This window comes from Hipposideros armiger, unplaced genomic scaffold, assembly GCF_001890085.2.
Source record: "Hipposideros armiger isolate ML-2016 unplaced genomic scaffold, ASM189008v1 scaffold_14, whole genome shotgun sequence".
NCBI lineage: Eukaryota > Metazoa > Chordata > Mammalia > Chiroptera > Hipposideridae > Hipposideros > Hipposideros armiger.
Genome location: NW_017731364.1, coordinates 6242019 through 6254829, shown reverse-complemented (window position 1 = coordinate 6254829; position 12811 = coordinate 6242019). Strand labels below are relative to the sequence as shown.

The window sequence follows — 12811 nt, the reverse complement described above, 5'->3', positions numbered from 1 at the left end:
TTTATCCAATCATTTATAAGGGACACTTGGGTTGCTTCCATAGCTTGGCTATAGTAAATAGTGCTGCAGGGGTAAACAGGTGTAAATAGGGGTGCCTATATCTTTTCAAATTAGTGTTTTGGATTCCTTCAGATAAATATCCAGATGTAGAATTGCTGGGTCATAAGGTAGTTTTATTTTTAATTTTTTGAGGAACGTCTAAACCATTTTCCATAGTGGCTGGACCAATTTGCAATCCCACCAAAAACGCACAAGGGTTCCTTCTTCTTTGCATCCTTAACAACACTTTTTGTTGATTTATTGATGATAGCTATTCTGACAGGAGTGAGGTGGTATCTCAATGTGCTTTTAAATGATCATTTCTCTGTTGATTAGTGATGTTGAGCATTTTTTCATATGTCTATTGGCCATATGTATGTCTTCTTTGGAGAAATGTCTATTCAGGTCTTCTGCCCATTTTTTAATCGGATTTTTTTTTGTGTGTATGAGTGTGTTGAGTTGTATGAGCTCTTTATAAATTTTCGGTATTAACCCTTTATCAGATATATCATTGGTGAATATCTTCTCCCATTCTATAGGCTATCTTTTCATTTTGTTGGTGGTTCCCTTTTTTGTTTGATGTAGTCCCATTTATTTGTTTTTTTTTTTCTTTTGTTTTCCTTGCTCAAGGAGATAGATCAGAAAACATATTACCAAGAGCAACTTCAGAGAGTTTGCTGTTTATGTTTTCTTTTAGCTCTTTTGTATTTGAGATTTGCACAGAACATAGCATCTTTTATATAAAACTTAAATGCAATAATTTTAAAATGCCTTCTTTATGCTAAGAGCTTCTTTTTCATTCCTAATTGTCTCTAAATTTTGTTTCTCTGTTTATTTCTTGGTTATCTTAACTGGAAGTTTATTTTATTGCCCTTTTCAAAGAATCATCTCCTGTATCTAAAAAATCTAGTATTTTTCAATTTATCAATAACTGCCTTTATTTTAACTAATTCCTTTCACCTTCAAGTTGATTTTGTTGTCTTTTTCTAGTTTTTTAGATTGACATATGTGTACTCTTCTTGTTGCAATGAATAATTCTAACTTTACTTGGATTTAACTTGGACTGCATTTCCTTCTCACTGCCATGTAGTATTATCATCATCACTGCTTTCTAAGAATTCTTTACCCCAAGAGTGTGTTTATTTCTTTATCCTTCTATAGATTTCTTGTCTTACTGTACTGTGATGTGCTTCTCAGCTAGCTAAAGTAGGAACTGTCTACATTTTCCTTTTAGACTGTGATATAATGTTTTTCTAAATATTCCATAGAGATTTGGAAAGAAGATATAATCTCTTTGGTTGTATAGATTAAATCAATCATATTATTCAACTTCTATAATTGATTTGTCCAACACTATAAGAAATGTGTGAAAGTTTTATAAAGAATATGGTCTTACCATTTTCATTTCACATTTCATAATTTTTTTGGATTATATATTTCAATGTAATGACATTTAATGAAGAAAGACTCAGTACTATTCCTCAGGAACTATACTGTTTATCAATAAAATCATGTTCTTTGGCCTATTTAACAATTTAGTCTTCAATTATACTTTGTCTGCTATTAATACTGTAGTTAGTAGACAAGTAATATTTTCTTTTTGTCTGCTATTTGCCATCATATCTTTTCCTATCTCTTTATTTTTAATTATTATTTGTATTGGTTCATTGCTTGTTGCCATTTTATTTGCTCTGGATTTCCCAGACACACCATATTTTGATTGATTTTTGTCTGCTGAAATATTTCTTTGAGTCACACTTTCAGAAAGGTGATATACATTCTTTTTGAATGTCCATGGAATATTTAAAAGAAACTATTTCAGTAGATGGCAAATTTGATATACTGTTATGTAACAAAAACAAGTTACTAATTAGTACAGATGGTATGATTCCATTGTGTATATGTAACCACATGTATATAGATGTTATAGCTATAAACATATATCCATACACAAATACATTAAAATAGAAAAGAAGTGTATGTTAAAACATAAGTTGTTATCATATTTAGATGGGAGAGTTATGTACTTTTTTATGTCTTTTCTAATTTTTCTCTAGTAAGCATTTAATACTTAGAAACACAGTTTTCTGAAAAGACTATTATCATATGAAAGAATATTCTGAGCATAGTATTTCTCTAACATGTCTAAAAATATGGCGAAAGCCATATCTATAAAGTTCAGTTTGGGTTAATTGCATTTTTTATTTTTTAACTTGACACTATGAAGAAATGGTAATAGAAAAAAAATAATTAGGAAGAAAGTAACCTAGTAATAACAAATGAGATTCCCAATGAATTGTTGGGTGTGTGGACAGAGCTGGACTTGAGACTCAAAGGACAGGGTCGAGTCTTAGATCTATGAATCGCACTCAAGCTCTATGGAACTAAGCAAGTTCACTTTTTCTAAAACTCAGTTTCTTACTGCTGAGATTGAAGGCAATTAGAATTGCACCTATTTTCTAGGGTCATTAGAGGGTGACATGAGGTAAAAGAAAAGTATTCTGGAAAAGTTACAGCATTACACAAATGTGAGTTGTTTTTATGATTACTTTGAACCATAGACAGGGTTTCTGCCTTAAAACCTCAGGCATTTCAGGGAAAGCCACATGTAAAACGCTGAAGAAAAGACAAAGGCTTACAGTTTTTCATTGGTATAAGTTCAGCACTTCAGGTTTTGTAATACTGTAAGGCATAATTCATGGGCTCATCGACTAAAATGTTGGAAAAAGAAAGCTATAATCACAGGCGGCTGTCAGTACCTGTGTGTTTTTAGGAAGCTGAACATGAGTTTCAGGGTGGTAGTATGGACCCAGCAATAAAATGCAAGTTAGAAGATCTGTTTCTGATTTTCATTCTGTCTTTTACTTTGAAAATATCAAAGCTGCTGTAAAATAGGGCTAATAATCTCCCCTTTGTCTATTTCCCATAATAGGTGTGATGATGTGCAATAATAGATGCCCAAAAGCACTGTAAAATGTTAGGGGCTGTGCAAATGGAAGAGATAACTATTTATACTTGTTAACATCATTACATCTCAAGAGAATAGTTCCTCTTTCTTGAACCATCTTTCTCCTTCCTGGGAGAGTACTTGTGGGATGATGACGTAATAATATCAAAAAGAAAATACCTATGCATGTGTGTGCATAGGTGTGTGGTGGTGTGACAGAGGCTCCTTGGAGATAAGAAAGCAGAGGTGGGCAATTAAGAAAAGCGGGGAAGTTCATGTGCATTTTTCAGGATTAATCCAAACTTTAGTTCCTTTCCCAACACTCACATGAAGCCCCGGCCATAACTGCTTATAAAACAATTTATAAGAAAGGACTGAGCATAGAAAAGGACTATGTTCCTCAAGAGGTACAAAATCTACCTCTTAATGTAGGCTGAAAAGTTAGAATGTTTTAACTAGTCATTTAGTGACATAAGGGAGGAAAAAGCTAGTGTGTTGGCCACGGATGTGTCAAATTCAAGAACCTTAAAGTTTTCAGTCTCCTGTGGAGCTGGCCTCCTATTTCCTGAGGGCTTTTAATCGCTTGGATTTTAAGTCTAATAAAAATGTCTGTACCAACTTCCACGGCGGGAGAGTTAGGAGTTGGATTTGGTCCACTCTGAGTAAGAGCCCAGGTTGAGGGGAAGATCCTTGGCTGCCATTTCGTAAACAGACTTGCTGAGGCTCTCTGATGTGCTGTGTTGGCAGGCCCAGGCTCCTCAGCTATGCGAAGAACACAGAAATTCTTTTGTAAATCTATACTGATGGGTATACCTGGCTCACTAAGGGCAGAAGGACCCACAAGTGGGAGGCCCTGTTGCTGGTTTTCATACTCATACCAACATAAAGATGTCCGTAAGAAAAGCATGAACCTCTTCTCATATATATCCTCATTTTCCTTCTATGACATCTATTTATTTTGGTATTTCCATAGCAACTGCAGCTATGAAATTACTCCAAACTTAGAGGACTTCTAAATTGTATCAGATTATGCTGAGGGCAAAACCAATGACAATAATGCTATTAATCAGATCAAGACCTTATATTAGTAGATGGTTTGATGATATACAAAATATCACACTTGTTCATTCCTTCCCTTTGAAGACAGGAAAAAAGTTATTATCACTCTTTAATAAATGTGGATACTGGTACTCAGAAATTAAACGACTTACCCAAGGTCACACCGGGAAAACAAGGACTAGAACCAATATATTCTATTTCTAGCAATTTATTTCCCAAGGAAGCTTAGTGCTCTTAATTTTAAGCTGTTCATGTATACAAATCCATAAGAATAACCCAAACTAAGCTTTTAAGAGATCTATCACCAAGTAGAAAATTATCTCACTGACTTTGCTAATGATTATACAAATTCAAATTAAAGTAACTATTGCATAAAGCACTTCTTCAACAGTAGATAGGTTATAGTTTAACATATGGTCTCACTATTGCAGGTGGTTCTGTAAACTGAAAAATCTTTCTAAAGAAATCTAGCAAATGTTCTCCAAATTGCCATACAGGAAACTTAGTAATATAAATCAAATAATTTATGCAAAGAATGTAATTAAAAATAAAATAATATAAAAAATTTTCCTGTTATTTATAGGCGTGCTAAAAGATTGGAAAAAAACCCCCAATATCTTTCTATTGGCAAATGGTTTTAAAATTTAGCATGTAAACATAATATAAAACTAAACAGATACAAAGCTAAAAATAATGATAATTAACAATGGAAAACTGTATACATATTTATAAAGTCAATCAATAGGAAACACAAAACAAAACATGTGTAAAATGATTAAAGAGAGTTATAAGGCCTTACAGAATTAAATTTGTTCAATTACAGCTATGTATACACAAGGATTAAGGATTTAAGAGAATACAGTAAAATAGAAATAATCATTGAAACAAAGGCGAAGATGTTATTGGTATATTTTCCCTCAAAATTATGTAAATGTTTAGTTTAAGTATGATTTAAAATTGATCAATTTAGGCAAGAATAAATTAAATTTATATCAGACTTGTCTGCTTCCTGGACTCAGAGCATCAAACATGGGTGGGCCTTATACAGAAATAATTAACATTAAACCACTATCTTCAATATTCTGATTCCATCTATTAAGAAAGAAAACAAGGGTGAGGCCCAGGGTCTGGGTTTGTCTGCTTTGTACAGGATGTCTTTCAGACAACCGTTTCCACCAATGGAACAAGAGACAATTTGACTGGATGACATTGCAGGTGCTCATTCTAAGGGCTTTGGTTCCAAGAGAGATAGATACACACAGCCCTAGGTTCTTCCTTAATTTTATTCCCCTGGCTTTTCCAATCCCTTCAAATGAAAACTCTACATTTCTAGTGTGGTGGCAGCTTATCGGACTTATGAAAGTGCAGAAGAAATTAAAATGCTAAAATATCCATTTGAGAGCTGTGCTGAAAATTCTGAAACCAACATTGAACAAGGGTCTTTGAGTAAAGTTTCACTGAATTCTGATAAGAATTAGAGTCCATTTTAGAGTCACCATGGATAGAACTCATTAAAGAAAAAATCATGATCAAAAGTTCTTATGAAGGAGAAAAGTAAAAAAGGATGGTAAGAATTTTCATTATTTGAGTTCAGCCAGGTCTTCCATGGATGTGGCTGATTATCTCCCAGATAACGTTTCTTGTCGTAAGCACAGTATAGTATCAGGCGGCCAAAGCAGAAGGAGCTGCAGCTGAAAGAATCACCGAGCTCCTACGCCTGGAATGGAGATGGAAACCTGAGCCCACACGCTGTAGAAACCCGTAATTTAGCCAGATTAGACTTTCCTTGGTCTTATCACATACTCAGGAGAGCAGGCAAAGCATTTAAAAATGGTAGAGTGGTATGTCTGACAGGTTAAAATAATTTCCTAAAGCCCAATGAATCTCACTACACATGTCAGGATCTTATATTCAGAAACCCTAAATAGGCCAGAAAGCTTACCAAAATTTATCTCGGAATTGCATTCATTCCATCCACTACCATTCCTTGAGCAAGCCAAATGTGCTTTACAAGGATTGCGTCCTTTCATCTTCATAAGCCTTTGGGGAAAATCCTGAAATCATCCCAGGTATGTAGAGGAGAAAGCTGAAGCTTAGAAATACCAAGCAACTCTCCACAGGAGACAAAGCATTGAGTCATGGAGCCAAATTCAAACCCGTGTTCTTCATACAGTGTTATATTGTTTCCCAATATTGTTCATATGATTCCTAGCTCATAAGGGATAAAAAAAGAACGGAAGGAGTCTACTACAGGAGCATCATTAAAGTAGCAAGAATTGACAACATAGTCAAAGGGAGGATGGAAAATAGACACAAGAGCTACATAGAAACTCAGCAATCTGTGGTCACACAGTAGAAGGACAAATAGCACTAGGTGCTGCTATAGGCTCTGCGGACATCACTGTCGCAGGACTCGCTGCAGCGAATACTTCCATAGTGGCGGCCCTGAGTGAATGTCATTGTGAATGGCAGTCTTTTACAAAGCCAGGGAAGTTTGTAATGCTCTCTTTTCAATGGAACTTTCAAAGGGTGATATCTGAAATACTCTTTTTAATTACAGAAGTAAGCTTTTGGTCACTAGACTTTCCCTCTTATGTAATTACTCCTTCCAGATCAACAGGATGTTACCGTGTTTGTGGTTATGTCCTGGACAAACTAAAACCGTGTGGTGTTTGCACAGAACATGGGACGAGGACTGCCAACACCTGAATACAGCCCTGGCTCTGACACTAACGACGGAAGATGAAAGTCACTTTCTTCCTCTTTGCATCTCTGTGTTCTCATTTCTAAAGAGAGAAGTTAGATAAATGATCTTTTAAGTTGTTTTTTTTTGTTTGTTGTTTTCCCCAGCTCCAGCATTTTGTGGCATGACAATGATGCTATATGTGTGTAAGTTGCCTTTGGGGAGGAAAATTAAACAAAAGTGAACTGAAGAAATGCAAAACAGTATTAAATCCTGAAAGATTTTAATCTTGAAGAACTTTCAGATCTCTGCTACAGACTCTAGGGCTGCACTGAATTAGAGCTGTCAGGTTATGGGAAGATGCCAACAAGGCCAGAAACTTCTGCAATAAACTTGAAACTTGGGGATCTGCAAAGCCATGTAGAACTCCCAATATCTTGCACCCAAAGCTTCTTTTATGTTGCAACGCCTGAACACTGAGGGCCATAACCATGGCTCTTTTGTGGGTTTGCAAAAAAAGCACTACTTTTTCCATTAACATGTGTTAAACAGACACATTGAAATCATGCAGAAGGGTATCAAGATAATTTACTTTAGAATAAAAAATAGCTTATGTTCATTCATTAAATTGCTCTATCAGAAGATAGCTTAATGTATGGCTTTAAATAGATTGGCACAAAGTTAAAAAAAAAGTGAACATGAGCTTTTTTAGTTACTCAGTGGTGTGATTAAAATACAGTTGTTATGTTCTTTAAAAAAGTGAAACAATTATTAGCTCAGTCAGCATTAATATTCATTTCCCTTTAAGGTGCTCTATAACGAAGGGTTTCCCCATATACATCATTGAAAACCTGGTAGGAATAATAGGTAAGAAACATTCTGGGTAGAAAAGAGCTGATGCAAAGGGCCCAGGGGTTTGAAGGAGGACTGACAAGTCCAGAGACCCTGCAATGTTTCTTTACAAATACTCATAACTTCAAATGCAGGGTGCGACCCAATAACAAGAGGTGAGACCCTGCCATTTGAGAGACCACCTGATGCTGCAGGGGTAACAAGCTAGCTCACACAGACATGCTTGAAATTCACAGGGTGATGGTCTTCCCAGCGGGCAACTAATTGAATGGCAGCCTCAGCCCAACCTACCTTTCTGACTTCATATGAACACATGCAAAAACAACGAGGTGTGCCGATTCACACACACATATTTTGAAGCCTGAGGTGAAGTAAAGATCTGACGTCTACATTCTATCTGGAGTGATTGGCACTTTGCCAAAGAAGATATCTTTGCGAAACACCAAAGAAGATATCTTTGCGAAACACCTAAGGATCAAATCTGAACTTACAATGTAGCAGGGCTCACAGTAGGCTTTCTTCTCCACCGCATAGAAGGGCTGCCCTCGGAGCTTGTTGTTGCAGACGATGCAGGTAAAGCAATCCACGTGGAAGACCTGATCCATGGCGGTGCATCCGGTTCCTTCCCCGACTACATTTTCCCCACAGCGAGCACAGCGGCCTGCAAGATAAAAGGGATTGACTGTTAAGCATACACGGAGGAACACTTTCAGTCCTGCTATGGGAGCCAATGAGGGGAAGGCAGCAGATTTGAAATGTCAGCATCAGCAGTAAGACACCACTATCGCCATCATCACCACAAGAAAGATCACCAGGACAGCCATCACTATCCCGTGCAAGGCCGCCATGATGGGGATTCTACCTGAGTCAGTTGAGGAGTTGACCATCAATGCCTAAGATTCCACAGAAAGTGACAGAGTAGAACGCAAGTCACCTGACATCGAGGCCAGTGCTCTGCCTATTATTCTCACTTGGAAGCCTGAGAGGAAGATGGCTGAGGAAGGGAGGCGAGGAAGGCATCGTTCAGGAAAGCCTTGCTCCTTGGAGAGTCCATGTGTACAATTAGACTGTGAGGAAAAGGGGTCCAAACTTAGACTTCAACGGCTTTCACAAAAGCCCCAGTCATAAGCCTGTGCATCTAGCTCTCAGTGATGGGCAGATCAAAAAGTAGTCCCTTTTATATCTCCAGACAGCCCTGGCTGCTAGAAAGTTCTGTCTCATATTGAGCTGGAAGGCTTCCTTACTCTAAATGCTACCAAATAGCTCTAGTTCTGTGTTCTGGGGATTTATGCAACAAGTCTCCGCTCTTACAGTTGAGACTCTTTAAAATGTTGCAATTCAGCTAGCATTGCCCCCAAGTCCGTCCTTAGTTTGGACATTGCTAAATCCTGCAACAGTTCCACATACTGTAGGGCTTTGAATCCCTCATGGCCCTGTGTTCTGAAAACACTCAGTATTCTTGAACTGATTCGTCAGGCATCTGGACCACATATGGACATCAGGTTTAGCTTTTGAAAAAATCACATTAAGTTTTAAATAATAACAATAAAACATAATTTAAGAAAAAAATATTTATGTCAGTGAGAGGCATCGTGCAGTTTGCAATCTGTATTTATGTGTGGCTCCGTCAGGGGGATCTTGAGCCAGAGGTCAGATCCACGTCTGGTTTCCCTTCTTATTCTTTATTTCTACTAAGGTAAAAAAAAGGCTTAACAAGTAATTATGGGTCACTGAGAATGTCAGCAAGAATCTCTAGGCTTTTACAGATACACTATAGCAAACCTAGTGCTTCCTACGTGTCAGGCATTTTCTTGGTGCTTTACATATATTAACTCATATCATATTCACAACAACCTATGTGATAGGTACTGTTATTATCTCTGTTTTACAGATAAGGAAACTGAGTCACAAAAATGATTAACTAACTTTAAACGCAAGCAGTCTAGTTTCAGTGTCTATGCTCTTAACCGTTATGCGATCTTGCCTCTGCCTAGTTCTATGCACCAGGATTGATCACAGGCCTGACATTATAGAGAGATTTTTCACTGAAGATTGCTTTCAGCACTTCATTACATTGGACCGACAACCATTTCACACCTAAATATAGGAAGGCTAAATGTTTCAACTGGAGAGAAAAGAGGCAAATATGATTTCTAATCCTCTCTGCTTGCATTTGTCCCTGGAAAGAATTTCTTTATATTGAAGGATTTGAATGTCTTTACAGTATAACCCATCATTTTTTGCCCCTAAGGAATAAGAAATATCAAGTGCTGGAAAAGGAATTAAATTCTTGAAAACCAAGTTGCCTCCACTATAACTGACATATTGTGAAGTCTTGATATCATATCCTTGACATTTGATAAAAACTTTTGTATAATATTTGTAATAAATGTTCTGGCTGGATTGGCAAACTTCTATCCAAGAGTTAACTTGTAACCTGTTCTTATTATAAGATGTGTAACCTTAGAAAGATGCCTTTAACATTTTGGATGTTCATTGCTCTTAGTAACAAAATAGGGTTATTTCATATGTCACTATTTTTGTGATTATTCAGAAAAAAACTTAATGGGTTTACTTGAAAGTTCACTGTGCTATGTTTGAAAATGATGCTAAAATTCTGAGAGTTTCATGCCACTATCTGACAACATTTCATTATAGACATATTGGGGATTACAGGTAAATGGGTCACCAACCCATAAAGTCTAATTTTTAGAGTCAGCATCATACTTAGTATTCAAACTTTTCTCTTTTAACTGCCTGTGCAAAAATCATCACATTCCTCATCCAGGCATATACATACAGATTCACTTCCAATATTTATAGTGGAATCCTGTTCACTAAAATTTACATTTGTAATGTTAATCTGAAGTAGTATTTTTGGTATTATCTTTATTACTATTTTTTTCCACCTCCACTGAATCATATTCAAATCACTGATCTATTTTTGCTGAACTGAAGAAATAATGTAATACAATAGTAATAATGAAAAATGTAGGTTTAGCAGCAGCAGAAAAAATACAGACTAATGTGACATGAAAATACTCTGAGCAGAATGGCACTGTTACTGAATATTGATTAACCAGCACCATTCAACAGACAGGCTTTGTGGCACATGTGCCATCTTTAAGAATGTGACGATTATTAAGAGTACGTCGGATTCCTGTGAACATTTTTTCAAATTTCAAACTTCACAAATTTCAAATTTGTTAAATGCAGGTCAAGAAATTTTAATTATTACTCTTTCCCTTTCTAGACACACAACTGGACTCCTTGATAGTCCACCAGGACTACCATGATAGTGGACCACATTTTGGGAAAAACATTGTTTTGACCAAATGCTCTTGCCCGTTGAGCCATGTTGGTCTATAAGGCAGGTAGAAGCAGCACTTGTGATCCAGACCATGGCAGCTCACAGGTAATATCTGGAATCTCAGAGCCTGAGCCTACATGGCTGATGGAGAGTGTGAGAGCTACCCATGAGGACTGGGGAGAGATTTCAATCACTGATTAGACGGGAAGATCAGAGCAGAGCCCTAAAGGTCAGGCTGAAAAGATAAGCGCTGGGTTTCTCATTCTATTCAACAGGCATCCTCCAGGTTTCTACTCTTTGCCGAGCACTATATTCTGCTTCTGGATGACATCCAGAAATGGATTAGACAACATCAGGGCCTTTTACCATCATTATGAGACTATATACATCCCACAATCACATGACAAAGTGTCACATGAGAAAGTGCAATGAAAATGTGCAAGGAAAAATCACATCAGAGAAGGCTCAGGAAGAGTTTTGTGGAGAAAGAGGTATGTGAGCCCAACCTTCAAGGATGGCATTTTGACAGGTGGGGATGAAAGAAGAAAAATAAAATATCTTAGTTTTTCCCAAGACGGGATGAGTGGCGGGCTTCCTGGGTGCAAAGTCCTGCCGTGATTTGGTGCTGGCACAACCAGGCTTTGTCTTCTCAGCAATGAAAGCAGATGGACTGTATTCACAGGGAACAATCTTCTCCTTTATATGTAGGAGAATATTCTTCCGAGTGGGTCAGGCTAATATGCTGGACCCGGACATGACCAGCTCTGCTGCCTCCCGGATTTTTCCTATGCTTGGGAGAAATCGGGACACGGGGCTCGAGGGCAGTCAGTCTGGCACCTTTAAAATCACAAGCACAGAAAAAGAGAGAAGAATAAAAATTAAAAATAGCTAGCTCTACACATCAGCAGGACACAAAAGGTGCCCGAATGTTCCCTTTTCGCATTAACAGAAACTTATACACACTGCCTTGCAGGGCGGTATTCAGAACGGAAAGAACGTTACTCAGACACAGTGCATCTTTGCCTCTACAGGGGCTTATGCTACACATCCCTGAAAGCACACCTCGGTCTTAATAATGCCCTTCTTTTAGACAAGTAGCTCAGCATTTTTAACTGAGGAAAATCAAGGAAATGGGATCAGACTTGAAGGCATCAGAGCATGAAGGGAACGTCATTCATTAGGGGCCGGCAGGAATCCCAGGGTCAAGTTCAGATCCAGGGCTGGTATGAGGAGCTTGTTGGCTAGGCTTAACAGTAACTTAGAAAATGCAACAACAGAGGCTCAGACAGCCTGGGCAGGCATTTGTCGGTGAGTTAAGACTCCTGAACCAATACTAATTTAAAAAGAAGAGCTTGTTTATATATTATGGCTTTTTTATGTATGTTGCTTTATGTGGACTGTGGAAATAGTCATGCATTCTTCTCACCCCTTATCCCCTTCTCTGACTAGAGCGACTTCTGGAAGGTCTCTGAAACCCTTCCTTCCCGCCACGTGCCTACTACCTAAATCGGGCTTCATTATCTTTCATGGGCCATTGCAATGGCTTCCTGATTGCTCTGCTATCTCTGATTCGTTTCCTCTTGCAAATGGTACATTGTTATGAAAGTCTTAGTACTGGAGCTAAGTCTGGAAGGTAACACAGTTTTTGAACAAGTCATTTTTAGGAATGGCATAAGTAGAGGGTGACATTACAGACAAACTGACAGGTTGAACAGGGGAAGTGGAGTAGTGGGACAAGGGTTTTCATATGTAATGATTCCAGCTTTCTATTTTTGTAATGGGAATTTCTTTCCTTTATAATGTGAACACAAAATTTTATTTAAAAATGTTTTCTTCCTGTGATCAGTATGTCATTAATACAAGAGGCCATTGGCTCTCTTTTGCAAACACTGCTTGTTTTTGAGGTGGGACCGACAATGTC

The 12811-nt window shown here is 37.5% G+C and overlaps 1 protein-coding gene across 3 annotated transcripts in view; it reads right to left on the bottom strand.

Moving 5' to 3' along the window:
• The window catches only part of LPP (LIM domain containing preferred translocation partner in lipoma), a 663248-nt gene that overhangs the window by 105660 nt on the left and 544777 nt on the right, over positions 1-12811 (bottom strand). For all 3 annotated transcript variants that reach the window (XM_019623587.1, XM_019623578.1, XM_019623569.1), the window contains one exon: positions 8072-8241. In XM_019623587.1, the coding sequence (XP_019479132.1) occupies positions 8072-8241 (170 nt within the window). The remainder of the gene's footprint in view (positions 1-8071; positions 8242-12811) is intronic.